General features: G+C 41.0%; 1 protein-coding gene and 1 long non-coding RNA gene across 4 annotated transcripts in view; one reads left to right on the top strand and one right to left on the bottom strand.

Moving 5' to 3' along the window:
• MCF2L2 (MCF.2 cell line derived transforming sequence-like 2) overlaps positions 1-26,018 on the top strand; it is a 251,185-nt gene that overhangs the window by 178,660 nt on the left and 46,507 nt on the right. For all 3 annotated transcript variants that reach the window (XM_032339584.1, XM_032339564.1, XM_032339575.1), the window contains 5 exons: positions 15,280-15,346; positions 16,293-16,408; positions 17,585-17,654; positions 21,871-21,963; positions 22,611-22,703. In XM_032339584.1, the coding sequence (XP_032195475.1) occupies positions 15,280-15,346; positions 16,293-16,408; positions 17,585-17,654; positions 21,871-21,963; positions 22,611-22,703 (439 nt within the window). The remainder of the gene's footprint in view (positions 1-15,279; positions 15,347-16,292; positions 16,409-17,584; positions 17,655-21,870; positions 21,964-22,610; positions 22,704-26,018) is intronic.
• On the bottom strand, positions 606-17,045 carry LOC116588515. The gene is made up of 3 exons (XR_004284984.1): positions 16,769-17,045; positions 4,811-5,029; positions 606-719 (listed from the first exon to the last, which is right to left on the bottom strand). It is a non-coding gene; the product is annotated as an uncharacterized LOC116588515 (long non-coding RNA).

Genomic DNA, 26,018 nt, shown 5'->3' on the forward strand with positions numbered 1-26,018 from the left:
GGAGAATATAAATTTCTGATAAGGAAAGAGATTGTAAATATGCTTTATGGATTTGGTTTCTTGTCCCCCAAGTGTTCTAGCCTTCTCCTAATAGAACAAACATTATCATTTAACAAGTAATATTTTCAGAACATGACAGAAAGCAAAACATTAACCTAAATACTTCAGTAAGATAAAAAAAAAAGTTTGGGTTTCTTGTCATTAAGGCAGTAAGACAGGTAATAGATTAAAAGTAGATTACTGAATCAGAGTTTGAAGCTGTAAACACAACATTGTATTTGTTATTTCAAACTCGATTTTTAGGAAGTTTTGTAATAGCTCTCTTTAAGCACTTACCATACTTTCAACCATGCAGTTCTTTTCATATGTTACCTATAGAGCACAGTCAGCATTGCTAAGAGATCATAGTGCCATATGCATATCAGACCATATACAGAAATATTAAAATAATGTGATTTGTAAGGGAGTCACTGACAGTGACCCCTACGTAAGCTGATACACTGTTCGTACAGCGCATCACCTCCCTTCTTTATCTGTATGAAATAAAACCCTTGATCAAGGTTACACATACAGTACCCCCCCAGCTGTCATATGTATATGTTCTATTTATGTGCAAATGTTCAATTACCATTATATTCCCTTCAGGTCATTTGGAACCAGATCCACATACACAGATGTCAGCACCTGTGTTCCACCTGCGAGAACACATAGGACTGTACCTGCAAGAAATATAAACCGACCCAAATATTGAAAAACATATAGAAGTAAAACATGAAATCATTCATTTACATCATTCTATTTACACATAGACACGGCAGACAGAGAAATGATTTCAAAAGTGAGTCAGGAGGTTGGTAAGAGGATGTAGGGGGAGGGGAGAGGATGTAGATGGGAGAAGGGACCCAGCAGAGTGAACCAGAATGCCTGCTCTGGTTTCACACTCCACCCACCCACCCACACACGCCATGCAGGGAAGGGGGCAGCAGCCTGGCAGGCCGTTTGCCCATCTGGGAGCATTTCCTTTCTGCAGGCTGTTTCCCTATCCCACCCCACAGGGAGAGGAAGAAGATGATAGACTTGATGGTATAGAACAGAGTACTCATGTTTCTTTTATTGGGAGAGAATATATGAACATCCTAAAACTAGTTGGAAATAAAATTAGGTGATACCAGTGATGCACAGAGAAGGACCCTGTCACGGTCCTCGGTGTCCACAGTAGCTGCTTATGAACAGAGACCACTACAATTAGATTTATAAATGACTTTAAATCTCTCTCTCTCTCAGAAATGTGCTTCACAGAACACTAGAGAGCTATGGAAAGTACTGGAAAAAGTACCATCAAAATGGTAAATTTGAAAAATGAGAAGAATTACAATCGGCATTTTAGATTTGAGAAGGGACAAGACAAAGCAGAGATAGAGCAGAGGGGAAGCGGATGTAGGAGAGAGGGCCAGAGGGGAAGGCATCAGGACATTATCATGAGTTACGGGCAGAGAAGAATTTCCCCTGCCTCCAAAAGAACCTGGCAGTGGTGGAAACAAAGGAGACCTGAAGAAGAGAGGAATGATGACTGAAATCATGAAAGCAGCAATGGATTTGATAACTGACTGGCTTAATGGCTAACACAGCTGAAGCACACCGACATGGTGCCAGGCTTGACTCATTTAACTTCAATTTGTACCTTCTGGACTCTCTTAAATAAGAAATTCCCTCACAGACCTTGTACAGATACTGTTCTGTGAATTCAGACACCCCACAGGCCACGGGTTCCCAAACCAGTCAGGTTCCTGCAAGTCTTGGGCTGCTAGAGAGATGGGGTGGTATCCTGACCTCACTCCCTGCCAACCGGGGATCTGGCCAAGGGACCTGACTTCTGCACACCTCATGGTAATTCCTGCCTACATGGGACCGATGAGGACTGAATATAAAAACCATCACGTATGTGGAGTACTGAGCGTGGGTAGGGCCCACTGCATGCGCTGCGTGGATGGCTGTTGCCCACCCCAGGCTGCAGAAAGCCCCTCTCATGTGAGGAGCCAGCAGAGGGGGTCTTCATGCTGCCTCTGTCCACAATCTAAAAGGATCTGCTTGTTTCTCTCCGCATCTTTGAACGTAGTTTCCGTTACTAGAGCGTCACCCATGAAAATAATGCAGCCCCTCCTTGGCTGCCCCCTCCTCCCTCCCCACCTGCCAGCCCCTCCCACCCTATACATATCCTTCTGGGCTTCTTTGCTGTCTACACTTGCTCCTTGGTGATCCCATCCATCGCCATTCGTGCCCAGTTTCTATTTCTAGTCTAGATTCTGGGCTCCAAACTCCAGTGTCTCCACTCAAATGTGCCACATCAGTCTTAAGCCAAGCTCGTGTGAAGTGGACTGTTCAAATGCATGCTAGTGAGCCCGTGAAGGGATGGGACTCAAAGGCCCCAAAGGCCAGAATCCTCCTCCTTCTCACCAGTGGACCCAGCACAACAAGTGACATGTCGGTAACAGTCTGTGGCCTTTTGTCACTGTGAAATTGTCTGCGGATTTGTGTTCCCTGTTCTTGAATGTCCTGAGACCTCTCAAGGGCGGACGCCCCATCCCACACACCTCCAGTTCCCTTAAAGAACCCCCTGCCATGCCTTGCACAGAGTAAGTGCGGATTAACTGCCAGTCAAGTTGAATTTTCATTCATCAGATGTTCAAATTTCCATTCCAAGAAGCTTTGCCCCCAGAACAAAGGTCCCTGTGTACTTCTCTCCCAAAGCCATCAAGGCCCTAAAGCAGGCACTGAAGGCACACCAGCCCCTTTCTTACAGCTCTTGCCTCTGCTCCTGTGGTTTGGCACCTTCGGCACCCTAACTCAATTCCAGGACCTCAGTCCTTGGGTGAAACCATTGTCAGTCTGCCCAGAACAGGAAACTGAAGGGGACTGAGGGTACTCAGAGGCCCTCACCCGCGGCCATTCTCAGAACCCACTTTGTTCCTTTCTCTTCTCATCTGCCCTGGGGAGGCCCCCCCACAATGGTCAGCTCCTTCCACATCAACATATAAGGCTTCTCTGATGTGTTCACCTTACCCTCATTGGGGGCCCCACAGGGGTGGGAGCAGTCTTGGAGCTAGGCCTTGTTTTCTGGGATCCTCCTTGGCCCATCAGAGTTGATGGGAGGAGCACCACTGGGAGGTGGTGAGTGGAAGGGAGGCTGGTGTGGGTTTCCCCTCCATGCTGCCAGTGCTCAGGCAGCCACAGGGACAGTGAACTTGGTACCACTCCCCTACGAGGGCTCGCTCAACATTTCTTCTCCCTTCTCCACCTGCAGATCTGGCATAGGCTTTACCGGCACCTCCCACCCCCTGCCCCCAACCCCGGGCCTGTGGGGTTCTGTGCAAGGCCAAGGGCTGCCTCTCACTCCACCTACTACTCAGGACAGTGTATCCAAATGGAGTGAGTGAGTGACATTCATTTAGGGACAATCTGGAGTGTTGTCTGGTAATTGCCCCAGCCTTGCAGAGCTCTCCAAACTGAGTAGAATGACTGGGTCCTGGGATGGGCTGGGACAGAGGAGAAGACAATACAGACATGGGAATGTTCAGAAAATTGTTACTGGCTGTGGTGCAGGGGCTACATGCCTGGTCCAGAGGCAGTAATTTGTGTTAGAAATGTACTTAAAATTAAGTTTGGTTGTGCTGATAGAATATCATTCTCTGTGTCCCTCTTTTTTTTGTTGTTTTTTTTTAAAGATTTTACTTATTCATTTGTTTGTCAGAGAGAGAGAGTACACACAAGCAGGCAGTGGCAGGCTCCCTGCCAAGCAAGGAGCCCGATGCAGGACTCAATCCCAGGACCCTGGGATCATGACCCGAGCCTAAGGCAGGGGCTCAACCACCTGAGCCACCCAGGCGTCCCTCTGTGTCCCTCTTCTTAATAGTTAATAATTACTAAGTGCTTATTGTGGCGTATTTGTGGTTCAAATCCTACTCAAACAAATTCAAATGGATAGTTATAAGCCTGCCTGGGATTTTTATTGAGTATTACTTAAAATAAGTGGACCATTAATTAAGAGAAACAGTTTTGTTATACTGAGATTTTTCTTATAACAGCACTTCCAAAAGGCCAGCTCTAAAGTCCTTGGCACATCATATAATCTGAAACAACATACATTTCATGAATCAGTCTTGGTTGGTCTGATGGTATAAGGTCATAAAGCCCAATATCAACACCTATTTGATCCTGCAGGTACAGGGCTAAGGAATACTGGGAAAAGAGAGCAATATCTCTGAGAGGTATGTTTTTGATCATATCAGATAAACAAATAAACCCTCTTGGGAGGAAAGGGGTTAATAGAATAATGGAATATCTGCTGAGTAGATACAGATGAGATAAGGGTCTGCAAAAGAGGTATATAAGGTGGAAGAAGCAGTGTGTCTTTTCTCAATGTTTTTTGATCTTTTAAAATTTATTTTATACGTATGTATTTTCCCTTTGGGAATCTCTTTTTTTGCAATAGATTTCTCTTTGTTTGTATGAAGTGGAAGCCTATTCGCAGTCTCAAATTTTTTTCTTTGCCAGAAATTATTGAGTTACTTGGATATTCCTGTTGGAGTTAGTACCAGGGCTGCCCTTTCCCAGGAACTGAAGTAATAATGGTTTTCCTATCAGCAGTAGTCCAGGAATCTCCTTGGCGTACCAGAAGTCTTACTCAGAATGTCTCAAGTTGGATTGCTGATATGCGTGTGCACCGTGGCTCTGAGATTTGAGGCAGATCCCTTGAAGCTTACACATAAACAGATGACGGCCTGAGCCAGCCCTTTTTCTCTAACCTGCTTACCTGTGTCCTCACTTTGTAGGGCCTGTCGTTTACGGAGACATGCTACAGAGTCAGAATAGTGGGTCCTATTGTAGTGGACCGAACTTCAGCCTGGGCACATCAGTTCCCCTATCACTGGCTGTAGAGCTAGAGGGCCTGGACTTGACCTCCATGGCAGCACCTTGCCAGCAGTTTGACCTCAATCAAGTCATGTAATGCTCTGGGTCCCAATTTCCTCTTCTGCAAAATATGAATGACAATTAGTACTCTTGCTCACAGAATTGTTCCTTAACTCTACTGTTCATCCATTTGATAAACATTTATTGAGAATTTACCTACTTATAAGGCAGGTGGACAAGGATAAATGAAACAGGGTATATGCCCTGGAGGAGCTCTTTTTCAGGTGTTGAATGGATTAAAGAAATACACACATTAAGAAAACAACTCTACTTCATATCCATTAGGCAGGCTATCATTTTTTTAAAAAAGGGAAATGGCAAGAGTTCACAAGGATGTGGAGAAATTAGAAGCCTGGTGCATCGCTGGCAGGAATGTCAAGTGGTATAGTCACTGTGGAAAACAGTGTGGTGGTTTTTCAAAAAGTTGAAAATAGAATTATTGTATGACCCAGTGTTTCTACTTCTGGACATATACCTCAAAGAATTGAAAGCAGACAGTCAGAGACTTGCACACCAATGTTCATAGCAGCATTATTCACAAGAGCCAAAGGTGAAAGGAACCTAAGTATGCATCAACAGAAGGATAAGCAAAATGTAATATATGCAAACAACTAAAGATATTCGTCCTTAAACAGAAATGAAAGTATGACACATGCTAAAACACGGATAAATTTGGAAACACCGTGCTTAGTGAAAAAAGCCAGACACAAAAGGACAGACGTTGGATGATTCCATGTATATGAGGTGCCTAGAATTGGCCAGCTCTTAGAGACAGAAAGTGGAATAGAAGTGACCATGGATTAGGGGGCGTGAGAGAGGAATGGAGAGCTAGTGTTTAATGGATACAGATTTTCAGTTTGGGATGACTGAGAAGTTATAGAGATAGCTGCACAACATTGTGAATGTACTTAGAGCTACTAAATCATACACTTACAACTTGTTTAAATGGTAAATTTGATATTATATATATATTTTGTAATTTTAAAAAAACTTCATAATCCCTAAAATGCTATCCAGAAGCAGGATGGTTAACTTGAGTTAGGATTCATGAGATTCAGTTTATAATCAATCCCTCTTTTAAAAAGTGTGGTATGAGTAGAATTACTTTGTCATTATTTATTCCACGATATTGAGGAACAAGCATCCATCCAGATAAACTTTAATCATAATTTATTTATGCCCCATCCTCTTCCAAAAAGAATTTGAGGTAGTTTACTCTCAACGTGTCAGAGTAATGAATGAGGTCAGATCCAACTGACATAAGACGAAATATAGAACCTGAGAAACAAAAGAAGAGGAGAGGGAACAGATGGCACATGGGCAACAGCAAAAGTCTCAACTGTGAGCCTTCCAAGAGCCAGGGAAGTGTTTCTGTTCATCAGACCTTTTCTTAATGCTTAAAATACCATTGGTTTCAACAGGATCATTGTTTGAGTCTGTGCTGTTCACATTGTTACCATTTACAGTTCTGAGAATTGATTGTGTCATTACAGAACACCTAATCGAAACAGAAGGATGTAGAACGAAGAACATCTTTTCTTAAGTCCAAGCCCACAGGGCCTGTTCTGTTCTTAAGGAAACCGGCTCCTGGACAGTGGCCTGTCCTTCTGGCCAAAGCATCTCCTGGCCCTTCCCCTGGGCTCCTACACTGTGTCTATGCTGTAGCCTGGCAGGACAAGGATCTCCTCCATCCGAGGTCCCCCCTGCCTCCCTGGCTCCCCATCCAGATCCCTCCCCAGCAGCATGGTTCCTGCCAGGCCCCCCATATGGCCAGAAGTCCCACACCCTGCTCATATTTCCTTCTTCATGGAACACCCTACGGCCTTCCTGTCCAAGCCCTCACCTCTTCCAGAGGTTGGTTCAGATTTCCCCTGCTCCGGGACATCTCCAGCCCACACTGACTCCCCTCTCTTTGCCATCCAGGTGCCCTCTTCAGTTACACATTAGCTAGTTAGTTCATTGGGGATGTGATGAACAGAAAGTCTTGTGAGAATTGAAGAGCAAGCTGTGATTAGATCAAAGACCACATCATACATTTTATTAGAAATGGTAATATATTTAGGAAATGTTCCTGAGAGCCAGCACAGATACTCAGACTTATCTAATTTGGCCTTTTGACACATATAGAAATGAGCACCCTGGGGAAGAAAGTGACTTGCTCAAGGTCACCCTGTATATTGGAGGTGGAAATAGACTTGAAAACCTAATGTCGTGAAACCCAGTATTTTTAAAATAGCATACTAGTTTCATTTTAATTTGTGTTTTATTTAGTAATCAGGAGATAGGACTTTGGATGTATTCTAAACACAGGCAGAGAGGGGCAACGTAACAGTGTGAAGAACATTGGCTTTGCCAAAGGCAATGATATTTGGCAAGTCACTTTGAGGCTCTCGACCTCTTATTTTTTCATCTTCAAAATAAGGATGAATTGAATGGTCTTGAAGGTTATATTTGCTTCTAGCATTCTTTGAACCTATGAGACCATTGGCCCGGCACCACCAAAGAATTTATGAGTACTGGTAGAACATACGTGTCTCGCTTCATTTTCTCCTTCTACTGTTCCCCTCAGCCTGAGACATACTTCTTTTAGATGTTCCCCTTGCTTCCTTTCTTTTTTAAACTCAGCTTAAACTTCACTCAATGCAAAATTGGCAGTGTTTCCCCCTACCCTTGCCTTAATTTCAGCCCCTTTTCTGCACCTTATCTCCTCTGACCGCCACGTACCTTATCACACTGTATTGCTTTTCTTGCCTCTGCTACTGGACTGCAAACTAAGACCTAGTATTACGGTGAGTTTCTTGAGCTCAAGTGGCGATAATGGTGCCTTTAACCAATAAATGTTTGGTAAATCTAATGGGTTTTGCCTGGGAAGTAAGGACAAGACTGTGGTACCAATTCCATTCAAAGCTGTTCGAGTTTTCATGAAAAAGGGAGACTTGGAACTGAGTTTTCAAGAATGATTAGAATTTGAAAGGGAGTGTAAAATAATAACATGGGGTTTAAAAAGTAAAGGCAGAGGGGAGGGAAGGAGGTGGCTAAAGGAATGGGGTCAGATCAGTGTTACTTGTTCAGCAGAAGGTCGGCAACAGGTTGTCTGGGGTGCTTGTGCAAATGACAGGGTCTACCTGTGACACCCACATGTTATTCCCCATTCTGGATCTGTCGGTCCAGATCTACTTTTAGAACAAGATCCCCAAGTAGATTGTTATCACATGAATGGAGAGTCTTGAAATCCTGGAAGGAACTTTGGCGATTGTGGGCAACTGGAAACTACTTTAAGTTTCTGAAAAGGGAGAATGATGGCATGATGGAAATGGAGCTTTAGGAAGGGCATAGATGAGTAGTCTGCAAAATAGATTGGTGGGATGGAGCCCTCAGAGGCCAGGGGAGCTGTCAGGAGTGCACCAAGTTATTCCAGATGAGAGGAGGGGAAGGCTTGCTTTCTCTTGGCCGCACCAGAAATGGTGAATAAAAGGTGACTCCAAAAGATATGTTGAGAAATGAAATAATGAGGCGTGGCTCCAGATAGGTTAAATAAGCAGTAATGGTAGGGAGGAGTTTGAAATGACAACTGTGCTTTAGGGACCAAGGAAATGGTGCCTACTTCTGTCTAATGAGTTCTGTTTCAATCCAAGGTGATTGAGGCGTCTGGGAGGCACCCAGCTGACAAGTGTGTCAACATGGGCTTGAGTATAACCAAAGGTCTGGGAGGAAGATCATGGTGTGGGAGGGTCAATAGCATGAAAGAAGAGGAAAGAGGAAGTTGAAAGCTGATCTCAGAGCTGTGGGAGCAGCAATAGCAGCAGGAAGAGGAGGCAAAGAGGGAATAGGGAAGAAACAGAGAGGTGGGTGGTGAATGGAAGTTGAATAATAAAGAGAAACCAAAGGGAGAAAAAGGCTTAAGAAGGTGAGTATCCATTATGTCAGATGTGCTAGAGTTTGAGAAGAATAAGAACAGTCCTTTCAACTTGTCAAAAAGGATTTTCGATGAAAACTAACTGTTAAAAAGAAAAAATCTATAATACTTTCTGGTGTGTACGCCGTGATCTCTCATACCAGAAGTATATAAAAACTCTTGATGGCAAATTGTGTTGACAATTAAATGAGCAAAAAGAAAAATATACTTCAGACAGGCTGGTTTCCGAAAGGATACTCTTTCTTCTATTAGAGAGCTAGGAAATGGGGAGGGAAGAGGGGAAGGGATTAGGATGCATGGACAAAGAAGAAACATCAGGAAATCCTAACATGTATGTACATGAATGATCTTACTTACAAAATAATGTTGCATTCAGCTTTTATTTTTTATTTTTTTAAAATATTTTTTAATTTGGGAGAGAGAACAGAGAGAGAGAAAGAGCAGGAGTGGCTGGAGGGGTAGTGAGGGGCAGAGGGAGAGGGAGAAGCAGACTCCCTGCTGAGCAGGGAGCCTGAGGTGGGGCTTGATCCCAGGACCTTGGGATCATGAACTGAGCTGAAGGCAGATGCTTAACTGACCCAGGCATCCTGCATTCAGGTTTTTTTTTTTTAAATTTTTATTTATTTGAGAGAGAGACAGAGTGAGAGAGCATGAGAAGGGAGTTCAGAGGGAGAGGCAGACTCCCCATGGAGCTGGGAGCTTGCTGTGGGACTTGATCCCATGACTCCAGGATCATGACCTGAGCTGAAGGCAGTTGCCCAACCAACTGAACTACCCAGGCGCCCTTTCATTCAGTTTTTAAATGAAGTTCAATTCTTGCCCCTTGGTTATGGTGTCATCTGAAAAAAACACGAGATGTCATATAGAATGCAACCAGATATCTAAAGCTCTGTTTTTATGGTGCCTTGAAATACACTTCCAGAGAAGAAACAGTTCCTTAAAACATTACCCTTTCATTTCCTCCTTAATGACCTCAGGATCAGGAGGTGGGGGGAGATCCACTTTTAAATGTAAAGCAAAACAATGGAATGTACACTAGTACAGCATTCATTACTGCAGACTGTTCTGGCGTGGTCAACTCTATTTGGTGCCCTAATTACAGTGCTCTACCCCTGGATAGATATCCATCAGGACGTAAGTTGCTCTAGGTGTTCAAAGGTTTTTACATTATTTAAGTACTTTTCATATTTTCTGCTCTTCATCTACATTATATATACTAGATGATTGGAGATGTGAAGTCTTGATAGCCTTTTCTACAAAGTCATGTGCTTTGGACTAATAAAGCAGGCAATCATCAGAATCATAGATTTTCTCCCATTTAATAATATTATTCTTTTTTTTTAAAAAAAAAAAGGCTAAGGAGAAAAAGGGAAAAGAATGGCTTAACAGTGGTGTGAAGGCTATTTAAAAAAAGAATCTGAGCTGAAATCTGGGCGGATGGGTGTACAGGGGACTTCTTATCCTTGGAATTGTACCCATGGCACTTGAACAAGTAAAATGAAGCAGTTGGATGAGATCTCTAGACAGTTTCCAAACTATAAACTGGGACATGACCTGATGAAGAATTTTTTTTTCCTTCTGAGTTGTGAATATTTTCTTGTGTCAGATTCTTAAAAACTCTTAAGATTCTCTAAGTTCTTATGTAATTGTTGGGTAGTAAAGTTGATTTCTACCCACCGCCTAGCTATTTCTGTCTTCTGACTTCATATAATTGCCAATAGGTCCTTAAACAGGTTCTCCAAGTTGCTTAAGCCCAGTGCTTCATAAGGGCTGAAGAGGCTGGCTGTACTCTGGTTTTCTATGAATACTTAACTGTGGCTATGGTCCTACTTGATGCCACAGCTCATAGAAATAGACTGGAATTGAGGCCCCTATTTCCTTCTGATAGTAACTGTTGTCATTTTGGGATGATTATTAAAAGCAGAACCTCTTAGTGACTTTGTAGCTAAATGTGATCTTAAAGTAGCTATTTGATAGTCTGTATACTTCTTGAAATTGTATCCTCTGTCAGCGACTATCTTTTAACAGTCTTGTCTTATAATAAGCACTTATAAATAGGTATAAAGAAGATATACAAATGGCCAACAGACACATGAAGAAATGCTTCACTGGGCATCAGAGAAATGTCAATCAAGATCACAATGAGATACCATCTCACACTGGTCAGAATGGCTAAAATGAACAGCTCAAGAAAAAACAGATGCTGGCGAGGATGCAGAGAAAGGGGAACCCTCCTACACTGTTGGTGGGAATGCAAGCTGGTACAGCCACTCTGGAAAACAGTATGGAGGTTCCTCAAAAAGTTAAAAAAATAGAGCTACCCTGCAACCCAGCAATGGCACTACTAGGTATTTACCCAAAGGATACAAACATAGTGATTCAAAGGGCCACATGCACCCCAATATTTATAGTAGCAATGTCCACAATAGCCAAAATATGGAAAGAGGCCAGATGTCCATTGACAGATGAATGGATAAAGAAGATATGTATATATACAATGGAATATTACTCAGCCATCTGGAAGACTGAAATCTTGCCATTTGCAATGATGTGGATGGAACTAGAGGGTATTATGCTAAGTGAAGTTGTCAGCCAGAGAAAGACAATTATCATATGATCTCACTGATTTGTGGAATTTAAGAAACAGAGCAGATGAACATAATAGGGGAAGGGAAGGAAAAATAAAATAAGATGAAAATAGAGCGGGAGGCAAACCTCTCTAGAGACATTGAACTCTAGGAAATAAACTGAGGGTTGCTGAATGGGAGGTGGATGGAGGGGGATGGATAATTGGGTGATGGGCATTAAGGAGGGCATGTGATGCAATGAGCACTGGGTGTTATATGCAACCGATGAATCACTGAACTCTACCTCTGAAACTAATTAAAAAAAAACAGACACAAAAACTGTTAATTTAAGAAAAATAATTGGGCTAGAAAATATCTAAGTTGTTTATAATATAAATAACTTATATTTATATATATAAACTTATATTTATATATTATAAATTATATATTATATATTTTAACTCCAGTAACATTCATTTTAAAACGTCATGGAAACCATTTTTAAATTAGAAAACTTGGTGAAGTTTTCTTAACTGAAAACTGTAGAAGAGCATAGGGTAAAATGTAAAAATTCTCCTTCCCTGCTTTCTAGCCTTCAGTACAACTCTCCAAAGGCAATCACTGTTAACAGTGCCTTAAGTTTCTTTGCATGAATTTTCTGAGTGTATACAACTTTACATATATATGCACACATACTCATTTTTACATAGTCATACTATGTAAACCATTCTTCATGTTGGTGTTTGTCTTTTTTTTTTAAGATTTATTTATTTTGGAGGGGTTGGGGGAGAGAGAATGAGCTGGGCAGAGGGGCACAGAGAGAGAGAGAAGCAGGCTGATCTCAGAAACCTGGGATCATGACCTGAGTCAAAGGCAGATTCTTATCTGACTGTGCTACCCTAGGCACCCCATGTTGTTGAAGTTCAAATAATTACAGATAGTGAACATTCTTAGAAATGAAATTATTGAACCAAGGGGCGCGTGTTTTAAATTTTGATGAGATATTTCCAAGTTACCTTGCACGTAGTTACATTTCTACCAATATTATCTGAGAGTGTTTCCACGTTCTCATCTATTAGTCTTTCGTTGAGGTTTGAAATTTCTGCCATTCTAGTAGTTGAAAATTGTTACTTCTTTTTATTATGCCCTTATTGGATTAGCATGCATTGAGCATTTTTTTCATAAAACAAATAGTCATGTCTATATATGTGTGAATCTCCTGTATAATGTCCTTTGATTATTTGTCCCTTGTCATATCCATTTTATGAGAGAAAAAGAAACCCTTTGTTAGGATAGACTACCATTTATTCATGTATTTTTCTAATTTTTTCTAGTTCAGCTTTTTAATTTTTATTTATTTATTTTTACTTTAATTCCAGTGTAGTTAGCATACCGTGTTATATTAGTTTCAGGTGTACAATCTAGTGATTCAGCAAGTCTATACATTACTCAGTGCTCATCATGATAAGTGCATTTTTAATCCCCTTCATCTGTTTCACTCATCTTCCCACCTGCCTCCCCTCTGATAACCATCAGTTTGTTCTCTATAGTTAAGAATCTGTTTTTGGTTTGTCTCTTTTTTTCCCCTTTGTTCATTTGTTTTGTTTCTTAAATTCTACCTATGTGTGAAATCATATGGTATTTATCTTTCTGTGACTGACTTATTTCCCTTAACTTTATACTCTCTAGATCCATCCATGTTGCTGCAAATGGCAAGATTTCATTTTATGACTGAGAATTATTGCACTGTAGATCTATACCACCTCTTCTTTATCCATTTGTCTGTTGATGGATTCTTGTACTGCTTCCATAATTTGGCAACTGTAAATAATGCTGCAATAAACATATGCATGCATATATTTTTTGAATTGGTATTTTTATGTTCTTCGGATAAATACCTAAGTAGTGGAATTACTAGAATTCTACTTTTAATTTTTTGAGGAACCTCCATACTGTTTCTCGCAGTGGCTGCACCAGTTGGCATTCCTGCCAACAGTGCACAAGGGTTCTTTTTTCTTCACATCTTCACTAACACCTGTTGTTTCTTCTCTTTTGGATTTTAGCCACTGTGGTGGGTGTGAGGAGATATCTCATTGTAGTTTTGATCTGTAGATCCCTGATGATGAGTGATGTTGTACATCTCTTCATGAGTCTGTTGGTCATCTGTGTCTTGTTTGGAGAAATGTCTGTTCATGTCTTCTGCCCATTTTTAATTAGATTATTTGGAATTTTTTTGGTGTTGAGTTGTATAAATTCTTTATGCATTTTGGATACTAACCCTTTATTAGTATGTCTTTTACAAATATCTTCTTCCATTCCATAGGTTGTCTTCTGGTTTTATTGGTTGTTTCCTTTACTGTGCATAAGCTTCTTTTTTTAATATAGTCCCAGTAGTCCCAAAAGTTTATTTTTACTTTTATTTCCCTTCCCTCAGAAGACATATTTAGAAAATTGTTGCTATGGCCAATGTCAGAGAAATTACTGGGATAGGCTACTTTTTAATAGATAACCTACCAACAGTTCACAGGAATCCATAAATGTATGTATTCTACACGGTGTCACCAGTACAAACACTAACTCAGAAGCCTAAAGAAAGCCCAAAAGAAAAAATGTCTGAGAAGAGAAGGAAAACAGTCTATCTGGAGACAGGGATGGGGACTGGCCTCACTCTTTCTATTACTTTTCGACTGCTGCAAAAATATGACCACTGACTTAACAGCTTACAATTCCTGCAAAGCAGGTCCATGCATAGCATGACTGGCTTTTTGCTCAGGTCCCACAGAGCTAAAATAAAATTGGTCAGCTGTGCTCAGTTTTCTCTTCTAAGTTGATGTGGTTGTGGCAGAATTGAGTTCCTTGCTAAAGGCCTGGGAGCTAAAGTCCTGGTTTCCTTCCTGGTTGTTAGCTGGGGCCACTCTCAGCATCTAGAGGTACTCTGTGTTCCTTGCCATATAGCCTCTTCCATCTCCAGAGCCAGCCAAGGACAGCTTCCCTTGTCTTAAATCTTTCTCATGCTTACAATCTTTCTGACTTCCAGACCCAGGTCTGATGAGTTCACGTGACTGGGAAAAAACCCAACCAGGTACTCTACCTATCTTAAGGTCCACTGATTTGGAACAAAACAGATTGGCAAAGATCCTCCACAGCAGCACCCAAATTAATGGTCAGTTAATTAACTGGGAAAAGGTGTATGTACACAAGAGGTCAGGAATTGGGGTTGGAGGGGGTTGTCATCATAGCATTCTGCCCACCACAGCCCTCACCTGTCTTCCTCAAGGGGAGCAGACAGAGGTCATGTGTGTTGTCTGAGGAAACCAATCCTACTGAAACATTAGATGCTAGAGAAAGGGAGCATGACTGGACTCCATCTAACCTCATGCAAAACAAAGTCCAGCTATGCGGGTCAAAGATCTTGATATGAGCAAAGAGACAGCAGAAAGCTGCAGAGGATATCCCAGAAACCACACGTACAATGGAGGGGTCAGGCGGGCTTTCCTGACTAAACATCCAAACCTGGCATTTCCGACTCCACAATCTCTGCCTTCTTGACCCCTTACACAGTGACCCACCAAAGGACAGGTCATTCACTGGCTATATAAATAGATTTTTGAGTCCTCTAACCTTATTGTTTCTCCTTATGCCAGTGTGATCAGAGTATGCTTTTGTAAGCTGTTGGCCTTGGGTATTCAGTAGAACAGAACGAACTGACCACAACCCAAGTAGGTAGGCCTCTAAGGGGAACTGCATCGATGAGCATTATTGTAAAAGAATTCTAAGGACCCCTCTGCCTCTTTCTCTTTCATATTCCCACCTCCTGCTGTGATTCAGGCGCATCATACATGACTTGCTCGAGACGGAAGAGATTTATATAAAGGAGATTAAGAGCATAATTGATGTAAGTAGACTGTGATAGTTGACATTAAGCATGTATTCAAATTAGAGAAGTTCTTTTGCACAGAGATTTAAAAGAGTTGCCATATGTCTCTAGAATTTCCAAGAGTTCAGCTCTTATAATATCACAAGTATCTTTCCAATAAGAATAAGAACATTCTTATGACTATTGATCCGTGTAACCAAATAACTTCCAAAGGATTGTATCAATTCATACCGATTTTAGCAGGGCCCAATAAGTTCACCCTATGGTTGCCAACAATGGAAATAATCATTTGAATGCTTTTGATCATGTAATAAAGGAGAATTGTTTCAAGTAGGATATTTTCCTTGAGATTGAAAATTTGAATTTTTCCTGTTTTCCTAAGGACGTAATCTTGAGAAATAAATGATCTGTATGAAATTATAATAGAATTTTTATAATAAAATATCAGAAGGAAATAAAATCCCTAATAAAAAGGGGATGTTAATAAAGTTTGATGTTCATGCTAAATGAAATATTGTTCAACTGCTACAAAATAATTATTTTGAACAATATGTAGCAACATTGAAAAATGCTTATAAGATTAAGTTAAAAACAGTAAAAATATGCTTTTTAAAAAGTCATGAAGAAAATATAATAAAACAATAGTAATTGCATTTGGTTGTAACATGATGGATAAAGTTTTTACTTTCACACTTGACTTGTATAACACAAACATTTAAAAATATGCTTATTCTTTCTATAAAATGCCATTTTATTATCATTGCCATTTAAATTTAACCGTCTTCTTCTGAAGATGGACACATGAAGGGAGTCATATCAAAAGAAAGCATTTGATGAAATGACTTTTAGGAAATAAGTGTGCCATATTTTCCAAATATTAAAGTTTTGGTCCCTGGAGTAGCTGATTTAGATCATCTTTTAAATGTCCCTATCTGTAAAACCTGCCTTGTTTCCTCCTTTGCAGGGCTATATCACTCCAATGGATTTTATTTGGCTGAAGCATCTGATTCCAGATGTTCTTCAGAATAACAAGGAGTTTCTCTTTGGGAATATTAGGGAACTTTATGAATTTCACAACAGGTATATAATAATTCAAACTATCAGGAAAAATGGAAAGTAAAAGAAAAATGGAAATCAGACTGATGGGATTTGGAGATGAACCCGTGTATATGTTGCTTAAATAAGTAGTCCAGACTCAGTGGACTTGGTTGGGATGGGATGGGGCGAGAAGGAGGGGAGAAGTGCCACAGACCTCTGAGGGAGAAGGGAAAAGACATCAATGGAGGATGTACCAGGTGTCAGACATTCATGTTATATTTTTTGTGTGTTTTTTTGCTTATTTAACTATTCATGTGTCTGCCTTTATTGAGGACCTGTTCTGTGTCGCACTGTGTTCAGCGTTGGGAATACAAAGATGACCCAAGACACACGTCCACATACCTGCTATCACTGAGTTGTGCTGGGAGTTAGCGTCTTGGAAAACGCTAACTGGTCAGACAAGTTGTCCTTTTAGCCCAGGGCTGCTTGGATGTTGAATTCTAGAGAATTAGAGGAGGAAGGGACTTTGGAGATCATCTTCCAAGGCTTTCATTTCACAGATGAACCTGTAGCTCATTTCTTCCCTTTACCCAATATGATAACCCCAAATCACACATGTAATTGATGGGAAAGAGACTGCTGGTGAATTGAACCACAGTTGTTTCCCAGTGCCGTCTCCTGTCCATTGGTCCGACACACAACTGAAATGGAAATCTCATTTCTGCTACCTTACCTGGAAAATTATTTAACCTCTATTATGCCTTTCACATTTATGAAACCCTATCTTACTAGGTTTGGTGGAGGATTAAATGAGATATTGTTTATGAAGTACTTAGCTTATGCCTGGCTTGCCTCAAGCCCTCAGTGATATTAGCAGTAGAAGCAGCCAACAACCGTTCTTATTCATGTGATTCTCATGTAGAAGGAGGATCACTGCAGTTTGTCTGTGTATAGCTAGTGCCTAGAATTATCAGGACAAGCTGTGGTTGGCTTCAAGGAATTCTAGTAATGTCACAGAACATTTTTTTTTCTTCCAAATCTGTATTTTGAAGATGAGTCAAGAGCAATAAATCCTGGAAGACAGCATTTTTCTAAGCACTTAAAATCTTATGTGATTTTACTTTAAAAACAAAAACAAAAACAAAAACAAACCACCTTACGTGTTTTAACCACATACATTTAAAAAATCAAAACGTGATTTTACTTTTCCTTCCCTAGGACTTTTCTAAAAGAATTGGAAAAGTGCACCGAAAACCCTGAACTTCTGGCACGTTGCTTTCTCAAGAGAGTAAGTCTGTGCTCCCAGTAAGTCAAAATAACTATGTGATTAACGTTAGCCCTTATTTTTCTGTGTAAGGGGTAAGGGCAAATGGGAGCACCAGAAATGTTACACATGCCTTTTAAGTGCAAAGCACAAGTGCTTTGCAGTATTTCCCCCAGTGTGAGATGAGTCCAGTTTGACTAGGCTCATAGGACAGATGGGAGCAACTTACAAGCTTGGGCTCAGCAAAGCCCAGGGACATGGAGGACAGCCCCCCCCCCCAAAAACATGATCCTGCTCTGAATGACTAAGCTAACTGTTTTTGAATAAGAATCACACAGCAAGGAAAAAAAAAAAAAAGAATCACACAGCAGGCTTAGATTCCTCACTAAAGTTGTATTAACACTCTCAAGAGAAGTACTGATGCTAAACTAAAAGTCTCTGAAAATGTCTTTTCCTCCATTTTATTTTTTTACCTGGGAAAGGATGGGCAGAATATGTTAAGCCTGTGATCCCTCTTTTTTTTTTTTTTTTAACTTTTTAGTTTGGAATTATTTATTTTTTATTCTTAATTTTTTATTCTTAAATTTTATTTAAATCAATTAATTAACATATAGTGTATTATTAGCTTCAGAGGTAGAATTCAGTGTGTTTGGTCCCTCTTATGCTTAGTACCCAATTTATTATTTCCTGCCCTATACCAGCATCTCTGACGACTTCCCCTTCCCCATGCACAGACCTCTTCCCTCTTGCCCTCTTTGCACCCCTGCTTTGGGCAGTGAAGAGCTGATTGGGCCTACCGAGCTGACCCAGAGATGTGTATTACCTGGCACCACTCCCCACCACTTTCTTATCTTGGGAGGACTATGCAGATGATCCTTGTGCCCTGAACTTTCTGTCTTTTGCATTTCTCCCCTCTCTCTCAACTAGACCTTCATTTTATTCTCTTCCTTTATTTCCTTTTTGTGAGCCTGAGACAACAGACCAAACAACTTAAAAATTTTAAACAGCCCAAATTATGACTGATAAATCTAAGAGCAGTATGTGTGATAAACTGAGAGCAAGCAAACACAAACCCCCAGGCTTCAAGGCATTTGACATAATGGGAAAAACAGAGTCTTCAACTCTCAGAGCTCCTGCCAGCTTGGAAAGCCTTTTCCACAGCTCTGTGTGGGCTTTCTACCACAGCCTCATCATAGGTTTTTTTGGTCAAGTGCCAGAATTCAAGGTACACTGAACAACACGTTGTATTTAATCTGATTAATTTCTTTTTTGAATTACTTTAATAGCATTATTCGTGTTTTATACTATTTTGTAATTTTGCACTCATCAAAACACCAATATGAAGTCTAGTTTCAGGGCTTATGATTATTTTACAGTTGCTTAAGTCATTATTGCAAAGGCTTATTTAAATTGTTGGATGAGAAAAGGACCGAATTTCTGTTGGGAAAAATGGAAATGATTAAAAAATTTGTCCAAGTATAAGGCAATTGTCAGGGAATTGCTGACAAAACATCTTTTCCTAGAAGAATTAATCACCTAACGTTTTGCAAAGGCTTCTGTAGTTCCCCATGTTGGGAGAAACCCAAGAAATCATTAATCCAGACCTGCATATAAACTCTGCATATAATCACATATGATCTATGATGTTGGAGACATAATACAGGTAATAAGTTCTTTTCAATCATAAAGTTATTAGTCCAGGACAGATGAAGTAATTAAAAACCATGATCAGCTAATCTTTAAGGCTGCTTGAGGGAATTGGCTGCTGCTGTGTTATTTTTTAGCCAGTGAGGTGGGTCCCTCACCCATTATTTACTACAACTGTTGACCTTTTCTCAATAGTATTTGCAGAATTCCATTAATCATGAAAATGAGTTTTGAAATATTGCTCTGGCCAAATGTTTTCATCAGAATTTATAGTCTGCAGAATCCAGGAAGATTCTACCCTAGAGACCAAGCTCTATGCAGAATAATATTTGTCAATAGTCTACCTTGAGTTCCATTAGCTCTGAGATGCGACAAGGCAAAATGGAAAGAGCACTGGGTGGGACTTGGGAAATGTATCTTCTTGTCTAAGTTGAGCCACTTGCTATCTGCATGACCTCATGTTAAGTCACTTAAACCCCTGGAGCCTCATTTCCCTCCTCCATACAATAGGCTTAATAATACCAATATGTAAAGTCATTGTGGAAATCTAATAGTGTATACAGAAGGGTTCTACAAAGTAAAAAGTGCTTTGTCAATAACTACCATGTATTGGGTACTCTGTATGTACTGAGCATTTGTTGAGAAGTTTCTATACATCATCTCATTTAATCTCACAGTAGTCATAGTTGACTGCTGTTGTGAATCCACTTAATATATGAGAAAACTGAAGTATAAGGAGGTTAAGTAACTGAACTCAGGCCATCTGGTTTGGAACAGACAAAGCCAAGAATTGAACCTGGACCGTCCACCACCAGGGCCCACCCATCCTAATGCATAAATGATTGTGTGTGAATAGGAGTTTTTGGTAGCAATTTTTTTAGCCTCCAGATTTATTCTATAAGTAGGTGAGGATACCGGGGCACTTTCATATGCTGCTGGTTAGTGTATATACTTTCCTTAAGGAATTTTGGATTGAAGAGCAAGTTCAGGTCAACGGTTGTGTTTTGGTACTTGAAGGCCTATGGTGTTCTGCATTGCTCAAAGCATAGACACAGTACCAAGGAGTGAGGGTTTCAGGAGCACACATTTTAGCTTGGTACCACTGAGAGAACCAGGTGCCTCTGTTGCTGGGGAAGTTTGGGGAAAGATGGCGGACTGTTTAACTTGGTGGGTGGCTGGAGCTCCAACGTCTCCTCCAGCTTTTATATAACCTTCTGGTGGTTAGTGTTGAAAGTGGTGAAATCGTAAATTCTTTCAGGAGCTAAAGGCCAATGTTTCTGTGCTCTGACAGACCCAATGTGGGTGAGATGCCTTAATCAATTTGTAGTATTGTATAAGCCTGGCTTTCGGTATGGCTGGAGTGTTCCCTATGTGTAGGCTGCTCTGCTATGGAAGTTGTTGAGTTTAACAAATATTTTTAGCACAGGGCCTGGCACATCAAAGGCACGCGGGAGACAGTTCTTGAATGAATAAATAATGAACATATTGTTAGGCTCTGAGTTATTATTCTAGTTCCTTATCCTGTCTGAACAACATTTCTCAAGGGTCGTCTCCCTTCCTTCCACATGCAGAAATGGAAAGAAATAGACGTAGTTGAAGCTATGAAGAAAACAATAACCTATGGTCTGCATGAGGCCATCAAGAGTTGGCCTGAGAAAGATTAGGTCACAAATTCACCAGGTTGCAGCCCCACGGTCTTCTCCATAGGGCAGCACAGGCTTTGTGACCAGCATACCTGCTGCGGTCCAGGTGTGAGGGATGGAGTGGATGAAGCCGGCAAGCTGACACCGTAGGCTGGGAGTAACCTTTCTGGGGTATCGGTGGGTATGTGCCTACCTCTCATGGTGTTTGATGCAATGAGAAATAGGTCATACAGCACTTGGAATCTGTCTTGATCTCCAGCTCTGAGATAGTCATAATGTTTCCTGTCTTGCAGCCTAGTGTCTTAGGAGGAAGGTGATGTATGAGGCAGAGCCTGCTGCTTTGGGGGTGGCCCAAAGGACTTAGAGGTTTCTTTAAGCTGCCACATTTTCCTTTTGGGATGTTTCTATCTTTTCGTTGTCTCTTGGGGTTTTTTTCCCCTGGGGTTGGCATCATGATGATCAAAATACGAAGACAGGGAGAGAGAAAGGAGGGGTTATCATCTACCAGCACATTTCCTGTCAATTTTGTCCCTTACTACAAAGCTATTGTGGGGAGACCTTGATGTCCTGGATAAAGACCAGAGGAGGAAAGATGAAGATTAAAACCTGCTCCTATGTGGTGCATAAACAATGAATCTTGGAACACTGAAAAAATAAAATTAAATGTAAAAAAATTTTTTTAAAAACCCTGCTCCAGTTTATGAATTTACCAGAATCTTGCAGTTGTTCCCACAGCACTCTGTTCATATCTGTTCTGTGTTTAGTGCTTTAGGTTGTTTAGAACCCTCTGTTTACCTTTCCATCACACAGTCACCCCAAAACGGGGTTATCATGCAGTTCCTCACACCGTGCAAATTTCAGGCTTGTTCAATAAGAATAAATGGTATCATCCTGTCCACTTACTGAAAAATGCTACCTGATTAATTTGTTCCAATTCTTTTCCCACTCAGAAAGAAGATCTGCAGATATATTTTAAATACCATAAAAACCTTCCCCGAGCGAGAACAATCTGGCAAGAATGTCAAGACTGCACCTTCTTTGGGGTAATGTTGAGATCACAGAGTCTCCCACCCATGGTTTTCCCTGGACAATGTTTATGTATGTCAAGTCTTTAAAGAAATCACAAGTATAAACAAGGCAGGGGAATCTGGCTTTTGAGTTTATGTTTATGAAAAGTCTCTCCTATTTTGAAATTACACGTTAGAAGTTTTGATGCAACCCTGGGTCTCTGTGGGACGTGCCCATGAGGAGCAGCTGTAGCCCGGTGAGCAAACCAGAGTCCTCGTCTAGGTACAGGGAATTTTAAGAGGAATTAAGTCCAAAAGGCCACACTCTGGGTCTCCTTGGAATGATGTTAGTAAGTCATCCCTTAACTTCTAGACTCAAAATGGCCTGAATAGACACCTCCACCCCCAACTCAAACACAGGCTGCCTCTTTTTCAGGATTCAAAGTGCCCCACTGTCTTCTAGTGGACTTGTTTTCTAAAAGAAATAAATGGTCCTGCATCAAGAGTTACTAGCTGAGCCATCCTCCTTCCCTTTTCTTTCATTTGACACACTGTTCCTAAGGCACCCAATGACTCAGTAACATTACCAAGCTGGTAGACACAGCTGAAACCACCCCCCCCCTGCCCCCCTGCAACCTGTGTTGCTGGTTTTGCTTTACATTGTTTCTGTTTGGCTTTTAAAGGTATGCCAGCGCCAACTGGATCATGAGCTCCCTCTTTTTAAGTATCTCAGAGGACCAAGCCAGAGACTTATAAAATACCAGATGCTGTTGAAGGTAAAGTCGATGAGACAGTGCTTTCCTGTGCTGGGAAAACATGTGTGTGCTATGGTGCTCCTTTCCATAGACATGTAGATTTGTGACTTCATCTTCCAAAGGGGAGGATAATGTCTCTCCTTCAGGTGTTTTCTGTCCTCCAAGTCTAAAGCAGTGTGCCTCAGTGAGGAGAAAGACCAAAGAATCAGAGAGTTGAAAGGGACCTGGGAGCCTGGCTAGTCCAACAGGCAGCCCAAGGCATGAATCTCTAAGGAGGCATGAATCTCTAAGGAGGCTGGTTTGGGGCAGGAGAGGTCCTGGGGAGCAAGGGGAACGCCACCTCACTGCTGGCAGCTGAGAGGGTGGGGAGGCGCCGGAGCCTCTTCTGTCATGTAAGGTATCTACAGGTAATGTATCACCTGCTCCATTTTACGGATGAGGCGAGGAAATTCTGAAAAGAGGTGTGATGTTCCCCAAAGTCACAATTTTCTGTGCATTAAAACAATGGAAAGGAGAAGGCAAAACTGGAGTTTTTTTTTTCTCCTTTTGCAACATTTACCTCATCCCTCGATTAAGGATCTTTCTCAAGAGCAACATCACAGAGTGAATTTGCTCTGCTGAACCCCTACGTGGTTCTTTGTCTGTCTGCCAACAGCACACCTGCAGGAGAGCACTCTCAGACACCCCAAACAGGAGAGAAGGCTCTGTCAGGCTGCCTCCCCATATGTAAGCTGAGGGAAAGGCTTGGGCCACTTCTCCAGCTTGTGTTTTTGAATTAACTTTTATAAGTCGCTCTTGCCCAGTGGCTATTATCTCTCGAAACAAAACAAAATAAAACAAAACAAAACACAAGCACCTGTTGTTTACTGGGTACCTTCCCGTATGTATTTTTTATTTAATCCCCACAATCAGACGCACAAGAAAGGTTCTGGATTTTGAAGAAACAGAGGCTCCGGGAGTTAAGGCTCATTGCCTAACATTCTGCCCTCAGAAGTTGTTGCCCCTTTCGGCTTTGCCTCAGCAGTCCCAGCCTCAGCTGGACCCACCCTGCGTCACCAGGTGTGGCATTCCTGGACCTCTTAGGCCTTGGTTTTTCTCATATGTGAGGGGGGATACTAGAACCTCCTCCAGATGATTGCTGTGAGGAGCCCGTGAGTAATGCCTGCAGAGAGCTGGCTCAGTGCTGACCCCCTGGAAGCTTCCTGGAATACATGGCTGTTGTTTTATACATAGAGAAGCCACAGCGTGTGGGAATGGGATTGACCCCCGCTGCTTGCCTGAACCAGTGGCCTCTGTGAGTGTACTTCCATGCAGCGCTCATGTGGAGCCTCACACTCCTCTGACCAACCCATCTTTCCTGTCATCCAAGCTGTCCAAGTCCTACCACGGGGTCCAGTGAAGAAGGAGTAGGACGAGTGAGGGTCTTCACCCCCTTGGGCTGGGTCCACAGGGTACTGAAGTGCCCAATTTTTCCCACAGAAGTTCAAGAGCGAACTTCTGAACCACACACAGAGGGCGACAGGGCGCAGTAATTAGAAACCCAGACTGAGGAGTCAGCAGTGTGGGGCGGGGATCTAGCTCTCATGCTTCCAGGCGCCATGAACTCGGGGATATCACTTAACCTTTCTCTGCTTCAGCTTCCTCACTTGTAAAGTGAAGATAGCACTAGTCCTTTCCTGGTATGCTTTTTGGGAGCATAAACGAGATAAAACCTGATTAAAAGTAATTACAGAATTTTGTTAGTTTCATCTCACTGAGGAAACGAGACAAAATCACTGTAAAATATTCCTTGGGGATCTGTGTGAAACCATGGGAGGCTCTTCAAGGCAAACCAGTTTTTCCCATAGCTTCGCTTGCTACGGGCTGGAAAAACAGGTCCCAAACCACTGGCATGCCTGGGAAGAAAGGAAGAACTTTATAGCGTTCTCCACCCTGAGGGACAGAGCTCATTCCGCAGCGCCTACCATCAGCTTCTTTGGGAGCATGCGTGTCTGACTGATGGCCTCATGGCTTCAAAAGGATAGTGGAATCCTGGTGTGAGAAGGCTTTTTCTAAGTACAAAAGAAAGGGAAGGGAATGATAGATTACACCATTAAAAACAGACACATGAAAAACTGGGTGAAATATATTACCAAGATATGGAACAGAGGTCAGCATGCTTAATAATGAGCCCATAGAAGTTGTTAATTTAAAACAAGAACAAAACCAAAAATGATACCTATGAAATGCTTAATATCTTTTCTGAGATATTGTGAAAATTAACAGCTGTGACAGAGTTTTTTGAATATATAATGTACATAATGTCCAATGAGTCAGGACAAGCTGATTAAACAATATATTTTTTATTAGCATATATTAGAAAAAACCACAAAAATCGTATTAGAAATAGATGCATTTAGTGACAACAGTAGTTTACTTTTATTGAGGTCATGATTTATGTCAAAGAGGCTAAGTGATATATGAAAACTATCAAATTTATTTATTTATTAAAAGATTTTATTTATTTATTTATTTGAAAGAGAGAAAGCACAAGCAGGGGGAGCATTGGGCAGAGGGAGAAGCATGCGCCCCACTGTGCAGGGAGCCCAATTGTGGGCTCAATCCCAGGACTCTGGGATCATGACCTGCGCAGAAGGCATACACTTAACATAACCTGAGCCGAAGGTGTCCCAAAACTATCAAACTTAATGTGAAGAATTTTTCTTACCTGGATTTTAAGATGTGATGTGGAAAATGATGCATTATTTGTTTACAATAAATTTTGCTTATTAAAAGAAGGTTGTTCTAGAATAGGTGGTTATTCTGATTCCCTGTGTAATGCAACTCAAGTCATAGGAGTGATACTCATTTTTCTTTTAAAAAAATCAAATAGACTACTATTAGAAAAAAGAACTAATAGGGATAGGTTGGTAAAAGGATATAAACTTTCAGTTTATAAGATGAATAAGGTGTGAGGTTCTGATATAAAACATGGTGACTGTTGGTAACAGTGTATTATGTAATTGAAATTTGCTAAGAGTAGGATTTAAATGTTCTTGCCAAAAAAAAAAGATAAATATATGAGGTAATGATGTGTTAATTAACTAAATGGAAGAAATCCTTTTACAATATGTATGTATATCAAATCATCACCATATGTATTTTGAATACCTAACAATTTTATATGCCAATTTTACCTCAAAGCTGAAATAAAAAGAAAATAATAAAAAAATGAACAGAGGACATGGGCAGGTTACAAAAGAATAAATGTTAATAGCAAACATTTTTTTGAAAGTTCTACTTCTCCAGTTATTTGAGAAATTCAACTTACAACAACAGGTAGGATTTCTCTGTTGA

This window comes from Mustela erminea, chromosome 1, assembly GCF_009829155.1.
Source record: "Mustela erminea isolate mMusErm1 chromosome 1, mMusErm1.Pri, whole genome shotgun sequence".
NCBI classification, from domain to species: domain Eukaryota; kingdom Metazoa; phylum Chordata; class Mammalia; order Carnivora; family Mustelidae; genus Mustela; species Mustela erminea.